This window comes from Caretta caretta, chromosome 28, assembly GCF_965140235.1.
Source record: "Caretta caretta isolate rCarCar2 chromosome 28, rCarCar1.hap1, whole genome shotgun sequence".
NCBI classification, from domain to species: Eukaryota; Metazoa; Chordata; order Testudines; family Cheloniidae; genus Caretta; species Caretta caretta.
The window spans coordinates 2,647,481-2,666,916 of record NC_134233.1 but is presented as its reverse complement, the minus strand read 5'-3'; the positions used below and the strand labels follow the sequence as shown (position 1 = coordinate 2,666,916).

The window sequence follows — 19,436 nt, the reverse complement described above, 5'->3', positions numbered from 1 at the left end:
GCGCAGTTCAGGCCCCGGCTCCGGGCTTCGCCTTGCGGCTCAGGCTGGTTCTTCCTCCGGCGCCAAACCGGAGTCAAACCGCCCCGCCCCCTGCACCCCCTCCCCCGCCGGATGGGGAGTCACAGCGTCCCTATCCGTGTGTGTAGAGGGGGTGTCACAGCATCTCTACCCCCCCCGTGTGTGGGGGGGGTCACAGAGCCTCTACCCCCGCCCCAGTGGGGGGGTCACATTTTCTCTACTCCCCCCCGTGTGGGGGTGTGACAACGTTTCCACCCCCCCATCCCCCGCGTGTGTGGAGGGTCATAGTGCCTCTACCCCCCCATCTGTGAGTGGGGGGGTCACAACGTCGCTACACCCCCGTGTGTGTGTGTGTGTGATCGCACCTCTCACCCCGCCGCCCCGTGTGTGTGTGTGTGTGTGTGTGATCGCACCTCTCACCCCGCCGCCCCGTGTGTGTGTGTGTGTGTGTGTGTGTGATCGCACCTCTCACCCCGCCGCCCCGTGTGTGTGTGTGTGTGATCGCACCTCTCACCCCGCCGCCCCGTGTGTGTGTGTGTGTGTGTGATCGCACCTCTCACCCCGCCGCCCCGTGTGTGTGTGTGTGTGTGTGTGTCATCGCACCTCTCACCCCGCCGCCCCGTGTGTGTGTGTGTGTGTGTGTCATCGCACCTCTCACCCCGCCGCCCCGTGTGTGTGTGTGTGTGTGATCGCACCTCTCACCCCGCCGCCCCGTGTGTGTGTGTGTGTGATCACACCTCTCACCCCGCCGCCCCGTGTGTGTGTGTGTGATCGCACCTCTCACCCCGCCGCCCCGTGTGTGTGTGTGTGTGTGATCGCACCTCTCACCCCGCCGCCCCGTGTGTGTGTGTGTGATCGCACCTCTCACCCCGCCGCCCCGTGTGTGTGTGTGTGTGATCGCACCTCTCACCCCGCCGCCCCGTGTGTGTGTGTGTGTGTGTGTGTGATCGCACCTCTCACCCCACCGCCCCGTGTGTGTGTGTGTATGGACCACAGCGCCTCCTGCTGGGGAGACTCATCTCACCTGTTCCCCCACAAACACCGTGGGCTGGGACCCCCCCGCACACCCCAGCCAGACGCCTGGTGGGGAAGGGCCCGGGCTGCAGCTGGGGAGGGGGCAGGGCACTGATGGGGGTTCAGGGTTGTGGGGGGATGTTTCAGTGCCTGGGGGATCTCACCCTCCCCAGCATAGCAGAGCCCCCCATGGTTACATAGAATCATAGAATCATAGAATATAAGGGTTGGAAGGGACCCCAGAAGGTCATCTAGTCCAACCCCCTGCTAGTCCATCCCTCTTGCCCCACTCCAGCCTGGCTCTGCCCATGGATCCAGAGCCCCCTGGGGCAGATTCTCCCCAGACCCCCTGGCGGCAAGTTGTGGGAGTGCTCCGTGCCTCGGTTTCCCCACATGACGAGCAGCCATTCTGGCTAGTGGGGAACACCGGGGCCTCGGGGGCAGAGCTGGGTTCGCGTCTGGCCTCAACAGCATGACGTGGGGACCCGGGAGAAAGAGAGGCTGCAGGGAAATGGGGCTGGGAAACTGAGGCACAGGGACCAGACTCAAATTGAAACCTCTCCCCCCAGAGCAAACCAAGGCCCCCACTGCCTGGTGCCCACCCCCAGCGTGCACACCCCCTGAGGGCAGCTCCGCACCAGCCCCCTGATGTGGGGGTGACACACAGGCCCCACGGCGCTCTGCGAAAAGGTGGGTTTATTGCAGCGATGGGGGAGCCCGGGGGTGGGGGGGGTCCTGGCGGTGGGGGGGGCTCAGCTGTCCAGGCTCATGAGCAGGGCGGTCCCCCGTTTGATCCAGTGGTCGGGGGGGACGGCGCCAGTCCGCAGCTCCACCCCGATGACGAAGGAGGGGCGCCCGGCGGAGCCGGCCCGGTTCGGGTAGTAATAGCAGGGGCAGGCATAGGTCCCTGCGAGAGAGAGCGGGTCAGGGGGTGGGGCCCAGGCTGCCCCCCAGAGCATCCGGAGACCCCCCTGCCCCACACCTGGGAGACCATGAGCCTCTGGTTGAGCCCAGAGACTCCGTCAGCCCAGTGCCCCCCACACCCTCCCCCTCTCACCCGTCAGCGCCCCCACCCCAGAGCCTCCCCCATCACCCAGCGCCCCCCCAGACCCACCCACATCAGCGCCCCCACCCCAGACCTGCCCCCATCAGAACAACGCCCCCCCCGGCCCTGCCCCATCAGCCCAGCACCCCCCACCTCTCGCCCATCAGCGCCCCCATCCCAGACTCTCCCGTCAGCCCAGTGAACCCCCAGAACCCTCCCCCATCAGAACAGCACCCCCACCCACTGCCCCATCAGCCCCATGCCCCCCCAGACCTATCACCCGTCAGTGCCCCCACCCCCAGACCCTCCCCATTGGCCCCGTGCCCCCACCCCTCAGCACCCCCCACACCCCTCCCCTGTCAGCCCAGTACCCCCCCAACCCCTCCTCCAAACGGGCAGCACCCCCCAATGTGGTCAGCACAACCCCAGACCCTTCCCCTATCAGCACCCCCACCCTGAGACCCCTGCCCCCCACGGGCGGTGCCCCCCGACCCCCCAGACCTTTGCTGCTCTTCTTCTTGCTCTCGCCGGGTCTGAAGTGCACCGTGGGCAGGGGGCAGACGAGCTGCATCGGCTCCGCTTCCACCAGACACGAGTTCTTCTTGTCCCAGCCCGCGCCCTCCAGGTACAGCCCCCGGACCCACACACCGTCCTGGGGGGCAGGGAGCGTCACCCCAGGCGCGGCCCCCCCCACGCCGTCCCAGGGGACAGGGAGCGTCACCCCGGGCGCGGCCCCCCCACGCCGTCCCGGGGGGCAGGGAGCATCACGCCGGGTACAGCACCCCCCCCCACATACACACCATCCTGGAGGGATGGGAGCGTCACCCCTGGTACACCCCCCCACACTCAGACACCGTCCTGGGGAGCAGGGAGCGTCACCCCACGTACAGCCCCCCACACACGCCATCCCGGGGGGCAGGGAGGGTTAGAGGTGACCCCACCAACCCCCATGGGCTCTGGCCCCAGACACGCACCTTGGGCGGATACACTAGGTTGTTGTCATCCACCGTGGAGACGATGAACTCCCACGACAGGGTGTCCACCGAGATCTGGAGGGGGGGGCAGGGAGAGGGGTTGGGATGGACCTGGCCCCCCCATCTAGGAGTTCCCCTTTCCAGCAGGGCTGGGAACTGCCCCAGGTGCCCGCACGTGCCCCCAGGGCAGAGGGGGGCTCCGGCTCCATGGCCCTTTTAGCTCTTTGCCCCCCCACTCTAACCACTAGCCCCCACACCCCTCCCAGCACCAGGGAGAGAACCCAGGAGTCGTAGCTCCCAGCCCCCCTGCTCTGACCCACCAGCCCCCACTCCCCTCCCAGCGCCAGGGAGAGAACCCAGGCGTCCTGGCTCCCAGCCCCCCTGCTCTAACCCATCAGCCCCCACTCCCCTCCCAGAACTGGGAGAGAACCCAGGTGTCCTGGCTCCCTGCCCCCCTGCTCTAACCCATCAGCCCCCACTCCCCTCCCAGAGCTGGGGAGAGAACCCAGGCATCTTGGCTTCCAGCCCCCCTTCCTCTGACCCACCAGCCCCCACTCCCCTCCCAGAGCTGGGAGAGAACCCAGGCGTCCTGGCTCCCTGCCCCCCAGCAGTACCCACGTTGTTCTGGCGGGCGGCTGCCTGCAGCACGGCCGTCAGGAACCCGGTGGGGAAGGTGAAGCCCGAGAGCCAGAAGAGCACGGGGGGATGCGCCGTCTCGGCCCAGCGGGCAAACTGCTCCACCCGCTGGCCCAGGTCCCGGGTCCAGGCGGCCAGCGGCTTCTGCGAGGGGTAAGCCTGGAGGGGGGCAGGCACACGGCACAGCTCAGCATCGCTTGCCCCCCAGCGCTTGGAGCCTTTCACACACAGGGAAACTGAGGCACAGATCACCCAGGAGCCCCCATTCCTAGCTCCGCTGCTCCGCCCTCTCCACAGGGGCTCTTCACCCTCCACTCCTGGGGGGTGGGCATGGGGGAGGATAAAGGGGGTGGTTCTCCTGCAAGCCCCACCCACAGCAGTTGAAGATTTGATCGGGTGGGGGGGTGGAAGGAACCTTCCCAATTGACCCACCGGTACCCCCAGCCTGCTCCATTGGGAGCGCACGGGAGGGCAGCACTGGGGAGTCCCTGGGCCCCCAGGATGGGTAGGGGGCTCTCCCATGGGGCAGCGACTCCAGCGCTCCCCCCAGCCGGGGGTGCCCTTACCCTCTCCCACATGGGGGGCACACGGGCGTCGAAGATGCAGTTGAAGATCTCTTCCAAAGTGGTGGACATGACCACCAGCCCCTGGATGCCCTTCTCCAGCTCCACCAGCGAGGATCTAGGGGGGAGGACACAGGTTATGCAGGGTCCCCCTTGGCAGGCCCCACACCCGGCCCCCAGCGCTGCCCCTGGTCTCTCCTGGGCCCAGAGGAGCTCCCCACTGGGATCCCACGTTTGGCTCCAGGCCCCCTGGGCTGGAGTATCCCGGCTCTCTGACCTGCAGGAGGGCTGGGCAGGGGTTTGCTGAAGTCTGGGTGCTGCCCAGACCCCCGGCCGAGATTGGGGCCCCGTCGCACCGGGTGCTGCCCAGACCCCCAACTGAGATTGGGGCCCCGTCACGCCGGGTGCTGCCCAGACCCTCCTGACCGAGATCGGGGCCCCATCCTGCCGCACTGCACAGCCCCACGGAAAGGCAGTCCCTTGGGTGGGGATAACAGCTAAGCTGGACCGGGGCTCGTGCCCCCCCAGGCCGTGGCGCTGACCTGATGACCTGCAGCAGGGCATTGTAGCGCTGGATCTCCTGCAGCAGCACCACGTTGAGGGGTGATGGGTCGTCAGCCAGCACCTTCTGGGTGCCCCTGTAGTCCAGCTCCTGCGGGATCTTGCTCAGCACATCGGCTGACAGCTCCAGGACCTGCCGGGCGAGGGGCGTGTGAGCCACTGGTGGGCGGGGCCTGGGGGAGGTCCCCACAGGATGGAGCCCCCCTGCCCCAGAACTGCGGGCGGCTCTCTTGAGTCTGCAGGCAGCCTGGAGAGTCGGTGGCGGTGCCTGATTGCCCCGGTGCCCCTCCTCACCAGCTGCCCTGGATCTAGGGAGCAGACCCCTGGGCCCAGCTGGCAGCACCCAGGACCCTCCCCTCTGAAGTGCAGGTGGCACTGGAGTCCGGGTCTCCCTGCCGCCGGGTACCTTGTCCTCGCGGCTCTGCCCGGCGGCCCCGCTGGGCGTGATCTGGGGCTGCAGGGACAGCAGGGTCTCAAAGAGGGTCCTGGCCTCGGTGATCTGGGAGGCCACGTCGGCGTTGGGGTGCTGGCCGAAGGCCTCGGGCAGGTCCATGCCGGGCAGCATGCTGATGTACTCCCGGTAGGAGGCCAGGATCCCATCCTTGGGGATGTAGTAAGTGTCGAGCACTGACAGCCTGGGGACACGGGGAGAGTCAGGGCTCGCAACTGCTCAGCCCCCAAGAGTCCCCAGCCCCCTCTTCTATGTGCCCTCCACTACAGCCCCCCAGCACCCCGTCCTCTGCCCCAGCTGTCTCCATTCACTCCTCTCCCACCCTTTGCCATCCCCCACTGAAGCTATTTTTGTCTGCATGGGGCAAGCCATCCTCACAGGAGACCCCAAGGAGAGAGGGAGAGGGGCAGGCAGGGGAGCACCCATGAAGGGGGCACAGCTCAAAGTGCTACAGTTACTGCCCTCCGTCTCCTTTGAGCTGGGTCCCTTGGGTGTCCCTCTGCAGTGGTGCACCACAACCCCCTCCCCGGCGATTTCAGCGTCCCTGCTTCCCAGGGCAGAGGCCCTGGCCTTGTCCCGTCCCACTCCCCCAGTTTGCGTCTCCTCTGCAGACTCGAGCAGGGAAGAGTTGCTGTTTCCTTCCAGGTCACTGATAAGGATGTTCATCAGTGTATGGCCAAGAGGTGACCCCTGCGGGACCCCACGGGAAACACTCGTTGGGTGACAATTGCCCGTTTACTATTCCATTTTGAGCCCTGCCAGCCAGTTTTTAACCCATTGAATGGGTGCCCTGTTCATTTGATTAGTCAGCATTATTACATCTATTGACCAAACCTGTCGTCTCCTCAAAAAATATCAAGTTCGTTTGACAGGATCTATTTTCCATCTTGATTTGCATTACTCTCCTTTAATTCTTTTTTAATCCAGTCCCTTATCAGTTGCTCCATCATCCATGTCAGGCTGACAGGCCTATAATTACCTGTGTCATTCTGTTTACCCTTTCTTAAAATTGGCACATTAGCTTTCTTCCGGAACTTCCTCAGTGCTCCAAGACTGAGTGAATATCAACATTAACCGTCCAGAGAGCTCCTTGGCCAGCTCTTTTAACTCTTGCGTGCATGTTATCTGGACCTGCCAATTTTAAAATGTCTGACTTTAGTAGCTTCTGTTTAACATCCTCCAGAGACACTAGTGGAACAGAATGAGTGTTATCACCATATGATGAGACTATATCACGTTTTTTCTCCAAATACAGAACCGAAATATTTCTTGAACGTTTCGGCCTTTCTGCATTATTCTTTATAAGTCTATCATTTCCATCTAGTAATGGACCAATACCATTGTCAGGCTTCTTTTCGTTCCTACTATATTTAAAAAACTCCATTTTATTGTCTTTAACTCTGCTGGCCATAGATTTCTCCTTGTGTTCCTCGGTTTCCCTTATCAATTTTCTACAATTCCCAACTTTTGATTTATACTTATGAATATCAATTTCCCCTTTCTTCCATTTGTTATATACATAGCTGCCTTCACTGCCCCTCTAAACAAGGTCAGCTTTTGGGGTCTCTTCTGCAACGATTCCCAATTATCATTCACATTCTTCAGATGAAATTCTTCCTCCCAGCTGATGTGGCTCATAATTGTTTTCAGCTTTGTGAAATTGGCCTATTAAAGCACCCAATATAATATTCCTGCTCTGTACTTTCGCCGGGGATTTTTCTCCCTACACATTATAGATAGGTGCACAAGGAGGCGGCCAACCTGTTCCCTAGTGTGGTTTGGTGGGCTGGAGCAGACACCAGCTAATGACTCTCCCCATCTTGTGCTTCATCCGGTAGGACATTGATCCATACGCATTCGAGAGCATTTTCTTCCAAGTTGTCTGTGACTCGGCAACAGGCAATGCCATTTTTGCCCCCTCGAGCCTTCCCAAATAGGGAGATGCCATTGATTTAACATTCCAGGCACGGGAATCATCCTGCCAGGTTCCAGTAACACCAACTAGCTCAAATCGATGCTCATGAGCAATTCCAATTCCTCCTGTCACCCAGGCTCCAGGCAATTCAGGAATCTCTTCATCTCCTTTGATTCCTTGATTCATTTTGTTCTCACCATCTCACTTACACATCTCACTTGCACACTCATTCCTGCTGCCTGTCCCCGAGGAGACTCGTCCCCCCTCTGCCATACAGCCCTGGCCTCACAGCCTGTGGACCAAAGTTCCACACAATCAGAACCCGACAGCACTTTGGCTCGCCGGCGGATCATTCCCAGAACCTTCTGCCGTCTTGCTTCCTTCGCTCATGAGACAGGAAGGAGCTCCGAGAAGATCACATGGCTGTTCTTCTTTGGCACGTGCCCGAGTTCTCTGAAGGCATCTCCAGCCTGCGCGCGATCCAGTGTCGTGAGTGCCAACAGGTGCCATCACCAATAGATCATTGCCCGGTGATGGCAGAAGCCCAGCAGATTGTAGAGAAAAGAGACGGGGAAGGGGAGGTGAAACGGCTGTTCTGACCTCCAAAACCCACTTGTCAGACGTTACTCTCTCCCGCGCAGGTCGGAAATGGGAAAGACGATATCCATAGGGCGGAAGGAGGATGGGACAGTGTAGCTGTAGATTCTTGTGGAGTGAACAATCTGGACTGGAATGGGCTCCCTGGGGGGGGGGGTGTGTGGAATCTCCATCCTTAGAGGATTTTGTTGGGGTTGGTCCTGCTTTGAGCAGGGGGTTGAACTAGATACTTCCTGAGGTCTCTTCCAACCCTAATCTTACGACTGTTGAACAAGTCATCAAAACTGGCGTTTGGAAGTGGCTGGCTGGCTGGGATGAAGTAGCTGCAGTCGTTGCCGACTTCTCTCTTGAGTACCTAGGTCTCTTGGCAGGCGGTCCACAGGGCCTCCGGAAACTAGAGAGGTGAACTGGGCGAGATCTCTGGGCTGGTAGAGACATGCTACGTTTTCTTTTGTTTGCAGGGGTACAGATCATGAGGGACCCAAATGGTGTGAAGAGAGTCATCCGTAGACCCAGTATCAGCTGCATCTAAGGAGGTCTGTAATGATGTTCTCACTAAGAGTTACCCTTCCAATGGCTTTACATTGTACCCGGTGCTCCTCTGGGACGTGCTCAATCAAGGTGTTGAATTTATTGGACTTCAGATGGTCGGATTTTGCCATAAGCGCCGGGCAGTTTGCTCTTCTGAATTGCAACCTTGCAGAGAAGTAACTTGAGACCGAAGAGATTGAGGTATTTCTGCTCCTTGCAGTAGGGGTAGACTTGGTATCATGTTGTCAACCGCGCTCAAGTGTCTCCACAACCAGGAGTTCAGTGTCGGGTGTGAAAATCAAAACTCTGGCGTCCTCGCCGGAAAATAGTATTTCTCCCGCTCCTTGTGAGAACGACCCGGAACCCTTCGACATCGCTGGCAGTACATGGCTCAGTACATGGCTCAGAGCTCCCAGTATGGCCACGGGGGGGGGGGGGGCGAAGGCAAAGGAGAAGGCATCCACCATCAGTCATACCATGTAGAGGGGAGATGAGGTCATCTAGCCTCCATTCTCAGAACAGGCAGGAAATGAAGAGACGGGAGAACCCGGAACTGAAATCTGCCGATCAGAAGGCTCATCAGGAGGTTGATAACTGTTCCCCCTGAATGGTTGATGAAGATCTCCATGAAAATGCAGAGTTGGTGACACAGAAGATCTTGGCACAGAGAGCTGTCCAGGACAACAAGTTCTATCAAATACCTAGACGCTCACGGTACCAACGGTGCATAGGCAGAGGGCTTCAGAACCGAAGTAGGTACCCGTCTGGAGCATGTCAGCACTATGGACACTTGACGCTTTGGGAGCTGCCTTTGGGGTTGGTGACGGAGACCTCTTATGAGAGCTAACATGCCTGCTCCTCTTGCCGGTACCAGCTGATGTCTGAGGGGCGCATCTGGTGACCAGTGTGACGTTACACTCCATGTTTTGTGGAAATATGCTTATAGTGTGAATATGATGTAACTGGAATATGCTTTGTGCAAAAGGTCTCTTGTAAAGTATCATTATAAAGCTTATAATCTACTGAATATGTTCCTCCTATTTGTATGCATGGATCATTCTTGTATCTGAAGCTACAAATATGAAGTCTAACTCTGAGGTCCTATCGGAATTATGCAAAGTGTGGGCCATTAATGGGTGTTTAGAATCTTGATGGCTCCCATTGACTAGGACAATTGGTTGTAAATGGTTTATCTACCTGCAAGCCTTCCTGTGTCTGAGTGAGCCAGCCCAGGAAGAATGGAGGCTGGGGTCTCACAGGACATGTGAACATGTCACCTGATACTGGAATCCATCTGAAACCTGGTGCTTTTCCATTTAGAAGGAGGGGTGGGGACCCAACGAGACAAAAGATTCCTGCCTTGTGCCAAAGCTATAAAAGGGGGTGGAACAGAACAAAGGGGAAACAACTAGTTTCCACCCGAGCTGTCTGCTGAAACTAACAAGGACAGTACCGGGGGAAGGATTGGGCCCAGACTAGGAAGGAGTCTAGTTTGTGAAAGAAGCTTATTGGACCATCTCTGAGGGTGAGATTTTACCTGTATTCAGTTTCTTAATGTAGTGGGCTTAGATTTACGTGTTTTTGCTTGGTAACTTACTTTGCTCTGTCTGTTAGTACTTGAAACCACTGAAATCCTACTTTTTATACTTAATACAATCACTTTTGTTTATTAATAAACTCAGAGCAAGTATTAATACGGGGGGGGGGGACGGACAGCTGTGCACCTCTCTCTATCAGTGTTATAGAGGGCGGACAATTGATGAGTTTACCCTGTATAAGCCTCATACAGCGTAAAATGGATTTATTTGGGGTTTGGATCCCATTGGGAGCTGGGGGTCTGGGTGCTGGTGATAGGAGACCTGCTGAGCTGTTTTTAGGAAAAGTCTGCAGCTTTGGGGGACATGGACCAGACCTGGGTCTGGGTTGCAGCAGGCTGGCGTGTCTGGCTCAACAAGGCAGGGTTCTGGAGTCCCAGTCTGGCAGGGAAAACGGGCTCAGAGGTAATTCCAGTACGTCAGGTGACAGTCCCAAGGGGGTCTCTGTGACCGAACCCATCATAACCAGGATCCAGAGGTAGTCGGGAAGGAGAAGGGGGATCCGGATCATGAAAAGCCCAGAACAACCCTCAGATGGGGACAGAACAAACAAAGGGGAAAACCAGTATCAACTGAAGCTACACCGAACCACCCATGTAAATGAGTCTCGGGGCAGATGGAAGTGAGGATGCCAGGCCAAAGGTGGTTGAGAAGGAACCAAGGGTGGATCGGGGGCCCGTGGGTGGGCTGAACAGGAACCAACACTACTCGCAAGAGGAGGGGTGGAGGTAGACGCTGAGAAGGCCCCGCCCCCATACTTGTAGAAGGGCGTAACCAGGCTCTGCTCGCAGAAGTAGTCGTTGATGTAGGTGGTGAGCAGGCGCCGGTCCCAGTTGTCCGTCACGTGGCCCCCGTAGTTGACGCCTGCGATCAGGTACTTGAGGGCGTCCCAAGGCGTCTCCTCATACTCGTCCAGGTACAGGCTCAGCAGGTTCTCTGACACCTGGGGGGCACAGCCGGCACCATGCCAATGGTACAGGGCCCACGGTGTCCACTCGAGTGGGCTTCAGGGGCCACTATTACCAGGTTCAGGGGTTTGTTGTTGTAGGGTCCATGGGTGGTAGTGGCGGAGGATTGTTATCATTGGCTCTGGGGGTGATTATCACTGGCATGGGGGAGTGACGGGGGGTGGTTATCATTGGCTCTGGCGGTGCCGGGGGGTGGTTATTGTGGGCTCTGGCGGTGGCAGTGACGGGGGGTTGTTACCGTAGGGTCTGGCGGTGGCGGGGTGTTGTTACTGTTGGCTCTAGGGGTGCTAGGGGGTTGTTACCATTGGCGGTGGCAGGGGGTTGTTACAGTTGGCTCTGGGGGTGCTGGGGGTTTGTTATCGTTGGCTCTGGCGGTGGTGACGGGGGGTTGTTATTGTTGGCTCTGGCGGTGCCGGGGGTTTGTTATCGTTGGCTCTGGCGGTGGTGACGGGGGGTTGTTACCATTGGCTCAGGGGATGCTGGGGGTTTGTTATCGTTGGCTCTGGTACTGTTGGCTCTGGCGGTGGTGACGGGGGGTTGTTACCGTTGGCTCGGGGGATGCTGGGGGTTTGTTATCGTTGGCTCTGGTGGTGCCGGGGGGTTGTTACTGTTGGCTCTGGCGGTCGCGGGCCGTTGTTATTGTTGGCTCTGGCGGTGGTGACTGGGGGTTGTTACCGTGGGCTCGGGAGGGTGCCGGGGGGTGGTTATCTTTGGCTCTGGCGGTGGTGACTGGGGGTTGTTACCGTTGGCTCGGGGGGGGTGCCGGGAGGTGGTTATCTTTGGCTCTGGTGGTGGCGGGGCGTTGTTATTGTTGGCTCTGGCGGTGGTGACTGGGGGTTGTTACCGTGGGCTCAGGGGGGTGCCGGGGGGTGCTTATCTTTGGCTCTGGCGGTGGCAGGGCGTTGTTATTGTTGGCTCTGGCGGTGGTGACTGGGGGTTGTTACCGTGGGCTCAGGGGGGTGCCGGGGGGTGGTTATCTTTGGCTCTGGCGGTGGCAGGGCGTTGTTATTGTTGGCTCTGGCGGTGGTGACTGGGGGTTGTTACCGTGGGCTCAGGGGGGTGCCGGGGGGTGGTTATCTTTGGCTCTGGCGGTGGCAGGGCGTTGTTATTGTTGGCTCTGGCGGTGGTGACTGGGGGTTGTTACCGTTGGCTCGGGAGGGTGCTGGGGGGTGGTTATCTTTGGCTCTGGCGGTGGCAGGGCGTTGTTATTGTTGGCTCTGGCGGTGGTGACTGGGGGTTGTTACCGTTGGCTCGGGGGGGGTGCTGGGGGGTGGTTATCTTTGGCTCTGGCGGTGGCAGGGCGTTGTTATTGTTGGCTCTGGCGGTGGTGACTGGGGGTTGTTACTGTTGGCTTGGGGGGGGTGCTGGGGGGTGGTTATCTTTGGCTCTGGTGGTGGCGGGGCGTTGTTATTGTTGGCTCTGGCGGTGGTGACTGGGGGTTGTTACCGTTGGCTCGGGGGGGGTGCTGGGGGGTGGTTATCTTTGGCTCTGGCGGTGGCAGGGCGTTGTTATTGTTGGCTCTGGCGGTGGTGACTGGGGGTTGTTACTGTTGGCTTGGGGGGGGTGCTGGGGGGTGGTTATCTTTGGCTCTGGTGGTGGCGGGGCGTTGTTATTGTTGGCTCTGGCGGTGGTGACTGGGGGTTGTTACCGTTGGCTCGGGGGGTGCCGGGAGGTGGTTATCTTTGGCTCTGGCGGTCGCGGGCCGTTGTTATTGTTGGCTCTGGCGGTGGTGACTGGGGGTTGTTACTGTTGGCTCGGGGGGGGGTGCCGGGGGGTGGTTATCTTTGGCTCTGGCGGTCGCGGGCCGTTGTTATTGTTGGCTCTGGCGGTGGTGACTGGGGGTTGTTACCGTTGGCTCGGGGGGTGCCGGGGGGTGGTTATCTTTGGCTCTGGCAGTGGCAGGGTGTTGTTACCGCAGGGTCTGGCCACGGCCCCCCCACCTCGAAGTCGGAGTCGTTGAAGCCGTACACCACGTTCCAGCCGAGTTGCAGGAATTTCTTGCGCTCCAGCAGGACGCTGTGGAAGAAGCAGAGGGCGAACAGCAGCTTCTTGTACTTGGCTGGCTTGGTGCAGCGCCCGAACTGCGGCTCCGTGACCAGCTGGTACAGGCGCTTCATGTTGGCCTTGAGACCCTGCCAGGGAGAGGGCGAGGGGCTCAGCACGGGCACCAGGCTGCCCCTGCCCTGCCGGAGCACGTGGCTCAGCACGGGCACGGCTGGCACAAGGCAGGGCGGGGGCCCCTCTCACCGTGGGGGGCTCCGTGGTCATCTTGATGCCGGCCTGCAGGATGGAGATGGGGAAGTCGGGGTGGGGGCTGGAGCTGAGCCAGAGGCGGAAGGCCGGGTGCGGCTCCTCCACCTGCAGCCGCTCCACCAGCTTGTCCAGCTGCGGCATCCAGGACAGCGAGAGGTGGCAGTTGGCCAGGAACACCCAGTTCCCTGTCAGCGAGCACAGGGGAGAGACGAATGGGCCTCCCGGACGCCAGGGTTCCCACCGGCCGGGCCAGAGCCTCCCCGGATCCCACCCCTGGGTCCCCCGGCCGGCCGGGCCCAGAGCCTCCCCGGATCCCACCCCTGGGTCCCCCAGCCGGCAGGGCCCAGAGCCTCCCCGGATCCCACCCACGGGTCCCCTGGCCGGCCGGGCCCAGAGCCTCCCCGGATCCCACCCCTGGGTCCCCCGGCCGGCCGGGCCCAGAGCCTCCCCGGATCCCACCTCCAGATCCCACCCACGGGTCCCCCGGCCGGCCGGGCCCAGAGCCTCCCCGGATCCCACCTCCAGATCCCACCCACGGGTCCCCCGGCCGGCCGGGCCCAGAGCTTCCCCGGATCCCACCCACGGGTCCCCCGGCCGGCCGGGCCCAGAGCCTCCCCGGATCCCACCCACGGGTCCCCCGGCCGGCCGGGTCCAGAGCCTCCCCGGATCCCACCTCCAGATCCCACCCACGGGTCCCCCGGCCGGCCGGGCCCAGAGCCTCCCCGGATCCCACCCACGGGTCCCCCGGCCGGCCGGGCCCAGAGCCTCCCCGGATCCCACCTCCAGATCCCACCCACGGGTCCCCCGGCCGGCCGGGCCCAGAGCCTCCCCGGATCCCACCTCCAGATCCCACCCACGGGTCCCCCGGCCGGCCGGGCCCAGAGCCTCCCCGGATCCCACCCACGGGTCCCCCGGCCAGCCAGGCCCAGAGCCTCCCCGGATCCCACCTCCAGATCCCACCCACGGGTCCCCCGGCCGGCCGGGCCCAGAGCCTCCCCGGATCCCACCCACGGGTCCCCCGGCCGGCCGGGCCCAGAGCCTCCCCGGATCCCACCTCCAGATCCCACCCACGGGTCCCCCGGCCGGCAGGGCCCAGAGCCTCCCCGGATCCCACCCCTGGGTCCCCCAGCCGGCAGGGCCCAGTGCCTCCCCGGATCCCACCTCCAGATCCCACCCACGAGTCCCCCGGCCGGCCAGGCCCAGAGCCTCCCCGGATCCCACCCCTGGGTCCCCCGGCCAGCCAGGCCCAGAGCCTCCCCGGATCCCACCCACGGGTCCCCCGGCCGGCAGGGCCCAGAGCCTCCCCGGATCCCACCCACGGGTCCCCCGGCCAGCCGGGCTCAGAGCCTCCCTGGATCCCACCCACGGGTCCCCGGCCGGCCGGGCCCAGAGCCTCGCCGGATCCCACCCACGGGTCCCCCGGCCGGCTGGGCCCAGAGCCTCGCCGGATCCCACCCCCAGCTGTACTGGAGACACGGCCTCCCGTCCAGCAGGGTCCGCCTGGGTCCGGAACAGACCCTCACGGGTTAATCTTGCTCTGGGCTCTGGCTTGGATGCACTGGCTGGGCCCCCATCTCTGTGCCCGCTGCCCCTCGGCCCAAGCCCTGGGGGCACAGGGTGCCACGTGGCATTAGGGGCCAGCGAACACGACAGACCATCAGGCCCTGACAGAGCCTCGGGCAGGGGGTCCCCTGGTCAGTCACCTTCGGCAGCGACCCCTGGCATCGGGCCGGGCCCCCAGCCCCAGCTCTGCCATGGCAGGCTCTGGGGGTGGCGGGGAGCACGTGCGACGGGGGATTTGTGTGTGTGAGGCATTGGGGGGGCGTGTATGTGTGTCAGGCCGGGACTGTGTCAGTCCTGGGGTGGGCACTGTGTGTGTGTGGGTCTGTGTGTCAGATGGCAGCAGAGGCTCCTGTGGCCTGGCACCCATTCACCCAGAGAGGCGCTGCTGTCCTGTAACACCAGGATCCCCTGGAGCTGCTGGCAGTAGAGGGGCTATGGCACACTCACCATCCCGGACCCCCTCCTGGATCATGTGGGTGGCGATGGGGGCCTGGCCCTGCCCCAGCGACAGAGCATGGAAGCGCTGGGCCATGCCCGACTGCTCGGCCAGCTGCAGCAGCGAGGAGGTGGGGTCCACACCGGGGGACAGCACGAAGATAAGGGGGGTCCGGGGCGTGGAGTCCTCCACCACCTGCAGCCGGGGGAGGGAAGCTGTATGCTCCGTAGGGGGGGCAGTGATCCTGGCTGCCCCGTGTGCTGGGGCAGGGGAAGGCAGGGAAAGTGAGGGGGGGGTGTGGCAGGGTGGAAGGCCAGTTTGTGTGGCCACAGAGGCCCATCTACCCAGGCGTCCCACCTCCCCCCTGCCCCCCTGGATCAGACCTTGGGTCCATCTACCCAGGCGTCCCACCTCCTCCCTGCCCCCCTGGATCAGACCTTGGGTCCATGCAGACTGGGATCCTGCCTCCAGTTGTTGCCTGCACCAGATATCCCTGAGGAACAGCTGGGGCCTGTTGTGCCATGGTGTGAGTAGGGGAGGGGTCCTCTTGGGCCCAGGACAATGATTTCACTGCCCTGATCCCGGCACCCATCTGAAAGGGGACCCTGGGGTCCCGTGTAAAGGCAACCAGTGGCAGGGAGTTCCGCAGGCTCCCACATCTGTCTGCCGCTGGCCGATCCCTTCACCCAGGGAGGGGGAGCAGAGCGCCCCCCCCCCACCCACTCACCGACTTCATGTTGAGCACGGGCGGCTCGATGAACTGGGAGCCCAGGTTGGAGACGATGAAGTAGGTGACGCAGAAGGCCACGCGGTCCGGCCGCAGGGACCGCACCACCAGCATCCTCTGCATCTGGTTGCAGGCGTTCTCCCACTCGCCTGCAGGGGGCGACACGGGGAGGGGAGGCTGGCGGCTCGCTGGTGGGGCAGACCCGTGCTCAGGGGTCTGCCCAGGGCATCGCGCTGTTGGAGGGTCGCCGAGGAGTCTGAGGGAGCCAGGAGGCAGTGGGGAGATAGCCATAGCCCCCCCCACTGCCCCCGCCTGGCATCATCACTGGGCACGCGGCACCATGCAGAGCGCCAGCAGGAGGCAGAGAGGAAACCACCTGGTTTCCTTATCGCTGTTCTGGACTTACCTGGCCAGAGCCGGGGAGAGAACCCAGGAGTCCTGGCTCCCAGCCCCCCTGCTCTAACCACCAGCCCCCACTCCCCTCCCAGCGCCGGGGAGAGAACCCAGGAGTCCCAGTGCCTGTGCCCGCGGCTGACCTGGCAGCAGGGCCTTCTCAGGCTTGGCGCTGGTGTACCAGAGATGCCAGTCCCGTGGGTACTGCTCGAAGGAGTTCATGATGCCGTGGAAGTTGGTGAGCTTGTCCAGTTCGGTGATGTTGTCCCAGTAGGTGTCGGCCAGCCAGCCGCTGCAGGGGTTGTCCATCTGCCCCTCTCGGTCCAGCACCTGTGGGGGGAAACTGAGTCAGGCACCGGGTGGAGCAAGACCCCCCCCATGGCCGTCCAACGCGCCCAGAGGGGTGCCGGGGGCCAGAGGCCAGGCAACATCTGCCAGCGCCGCGCCCCAGCCCCCAGGGGGTTAGGAGGCAAATACGGCCAGGATGCCAGGGTTGCTGCCCCACCTGGTGAAGGGACTGACAACAAGGGGGGCAGCACCACTGGGCTAGAGCTCACTGTAAAATGGCACCTCCAGCAGCTCAGCGCCCCCTAGCGCCGCCCTGGGGCCAGCCCTGCCTGCCGGGGAGAGCGCCCCCTGCTGAGCCCCCCACCCCGCTCCCTGCCCCACCGCGCCCCCTAGCGCCGCCCTGGGGCCAGCCCTGCCTGCCGGGGAGAGTGCCCCCTGCTGAGCCCCCCACCCCGCTCCCTGCCCCACCGCGCCCCCTAGCGCCGCCCTGGGGCCAGCCCTGCCTGCCGGGGAGAGCGCCCCCTGCTGAGCCCCCTGCCCCACAGCGCCCCCTAGCGCCGCCCTGGGGCCAGCCCTGCCTGCCGGGGAGAGCGCCCCCTGCTGAGCCCCCCACCCCGCTCCCTGCCCCACCGCGCCCCCTAGCGCCGCCCTGGGGCCAGCCCTGCCTGCCGGGGAGAGCGCCCCCTGCTGAGCCCCCCACCCCGCTCCCTGCCCCACCGCGCCCCCTAGCGCCACCCTGGGGCCAGCCCTGCCTGCCGGGGAGAGCGCCCCCTGCTGAGCCCCCTGCCCCACAGCGCCCCCTAGCGCCGCCCTGGGGCCAGCCCTGCCTGCCGGGGAGAGCGCCCCCTGCTGAGCCCCCCACCCCGCTCCCTGCCCCACCGCACCCCCTAGCGCCGCCCTGGGGCCAGCCCTGCCTGCCGGGGAGAGCGCCCCCTGCTGAGCCCCCCGCCCCGCTCCCTGCCCCACCGCGCCCCCTAGCGCCGCCTTGGGGCCAGCCCTGCCTGCCGGGGAGAGCGCCCCCTGCTGAGCCCCCCGCCCCGCTCCCTGCCCCACCGCGCCCCCTAGCGCCGCCCTGGGGCCAGCCCTGCCTGCCGGGGAGAGCGCCCCCTGCTGAGCCCCCCGCCCCGCTCCCTGCCCCACAGCGCCCCCTAGCGCCGCCCTGGGGCCAGCCCTGCCTGCCGGGGGAGAGCGCCCCCTGCTGAGCCCCCCGCCCCACAGCGCCCCCTAGCCCCGCTGTGGGGCGTTGGGGTCAGCCCTCCCTTCGCTGGTGGCAGCTGTGCTGGGGGCGCTCTAACAGCTGCATTTCAGGGAGAAGGGTGCCCCCTGGTGGGGAGGCAGCTCGCTGCCTGCACTCACCACGCCCCCCCGCAGGAAGAAGTTGTACTCGTCCATCTTGAGGTTGCCCGAGGTCTCCAGGATCTTGGCGCACGTCTGGAAGCTGAAGAGCAGCTTGTGGCGCTCAAACAGGCCGCGGCAGGTGAACCTGCGGAGACGGCAGGTGGCGCTAGCCACGGAGTGGGACAGGATCCCTGGGGGTCCCGCGGGGCACGTGCCACAGAGCTGGGGGCTGTTCTCTCCTCCCCCGTGCCCCTCGGGCACACGCTGCAGGGCCCCGCACAGCCTGCCAGGCCGGGGTCCATTCTCCCCTCCCCTGCATGTCTGGGGGGGCATGGAGATGCAGATCCCCATGCCCTGGTACCTGTACGCAGCATAGGGGGCGGTTCCCATACTTCTACATCGTGTAGGGCGGCGGGATCCCTGTCCCCGGCGTGGGGGGGTCCCCATCCCTGGCGTAGGAGGTCGTCCCCATAGCTGTACCCGGCCAGGGGCGGGAGGGTCCCGTATCTGTACATGGTGTGGGAAGTCCCCAACCCCAACGAGGGGTCCCGTAACTGTACATGGCGAGGGGGGGTCCCGTACCTGTACCCGGTGCGGTGGGGGGGAGCTGAACCTGTACATGGCGTGGGGAGCTGAACCTGTACCTGTCCCCGGTGTGGGAGGTCCCTGTCCCTGGCGCGGGGTCCTGTAACTGTACACAGTGTGTGGGGGTTCCCTGTAGCCGTACTCGGTGTGGGGGGTTCCCGTACCTGTCCCCGGTGCAGGGGGGGCCGTACCTGTACCTGGTGTGGGGGGTACTCATACCCGGTGCGCAGGGGGGTCCGTACCCGTTCCCGGCGCGGGGGGGCCCCGTACCCGGCGTAGGTGTGGTACCCGTTCCCGGCGCGGCGGGGCCCTGTACCCGTACCCGGCATAGGTGTGGTACCCGTTCCCGGCGCGGGGGCCCCCCATACCCGTACAGGGCGTAGGTGTGGTACCCGTTCCCGGCACGGGGGGCCCCCCCGTACCCGTACACGGCGTAGGTGTGGTACCCGTTCCCGGCGCGGGGGGCCCCCCATACCCGTACACGGCGTAGGTGGGGTACCCGTTCCCGGCGCGGGGGGCCCCCCATATCCGTACAGGGCGTAGGTGTGGTACCCGTTCCCGGCGCGGGGGCCCCCCATACCCGTACAGGGCGTAGGTGTGGTACCCGTTCCCGGCGCGGGGGCCCCCCATACCCGTACAGGGCGTAGGTGTGGTACCCGTTCCCGGCGCGGGGGGCCCCCCCGTACCCGTACAGGGCGTAGGTGTGGTACCCGTTCCCGGCGCAAGGGGCCCCCATACCTGTACACGGCGTAGGTGTGGTACCCGTTCCAGGCGAGGGGGGCCCCCGAACCCGTTCCCGGCGCGGGGGGCCCCCCCGTACCCGTACAGGGCGTAGGTGTGGTACCCGTTCCCAGCGCGGGGGGCCCCCCCCGTACCCGTACAGGGCGTAGGTGTGGTACCCGTTCCTGGCGCGGGGGGCCCCCATACCTGTACACGGCGTAGGTGTGGTACCCGTTCCCGGTGAGGGGGGCCCCCGAACCCGTTC

The 19,436-nt window shown here is 63.7% G+C and overlaps 1 protein-coding gene and 1 long non-coding RNA gene across 7 annotated transcripts in view; one reads left to right on the top strand and one right to left on the bottom strand.

Annotated features, from left to right (window-relative positions):
- LOC142070232 (uncharacterized) overlaps positions 1-8,695 on the top strand; it is a 37,504-nt gene extending 28,809 nt beyond the window's left edge. The window contains exons 2-3 of the long non-coding RNA XR_012666220.1: positions 1,602-1,722; positions 8,236-8,695. This is a non-coding gene — a long non-coding RNA (uncharacterized LOC142070232). The remainder of the gene's footprint in view (positions 1-1,601; positions 1,723-8,235) is intronic.
- Positions 1,711-19,436, bottom strand: part of DNAH2 (dynein axonemal heavy chain 2) — a 110,261-nt gene continuing 92,535 nt past the window's right edge. For 4 of the 6 annotated variants that reach the window (XM_075123782.1, XM_075123783.1, XM_075123784.1 and 1 more), the window contains 14 exons: positions 17,885-18,011; positions 16,384-16,570; positions 15,848-15,996; positions 15,132-15,315; positions 13,116-13,306; positions 12,809-13,000; positions 10,659-10,843; positions 5,218-5,446; positions 4,793-4,944; positions 4,254-4,368; positions 3,670-3,846; positions 3,052-3,126; positions 2,579-2,729; positions 1,711-1,939 (listed from right to left, as the gene is read on the bottom strand). In XM_075123782.1, the coding sequence (XP_074979883.1) occupies positions 1,785-1,939; positions 2,579-2,729; positions 3,052-3,126; positions 3,670-3,846; positions 4,254-4,368; positions 4,793-4,944; positions 5,218-5,446; positions 10,659-10,843; positions 12,809-13,000; positions 13,116-13,306; positions 15,132-15,315; positions 15,848-15,996; positions 16,384-16,570; positions 17,885-18,011 (2,269 nt within the window). In that variant the 3' untranslated portion in view covers positions 1,711-1,784. Of the gene's footprint in view, positions 1,940-2,578; positions 2,730-3,051; positions 3,127-3,669; positions 3,847-4,253; positions 4,369-4,792; positions 4,945-5,217; positions 5,447-10,658; positions 10,844-12,808; positions 13,001-13,115; positions 13,307-15,131; positions 15,381-15,847; positions 15,997-16,383; positions 16,571-17,884; positions 18,012-19,436 lie in introns of those variants that run through there. The other 2 variants (XR_012666219.1, XM_075123785.1) reach the window with 2 other exon arrangements.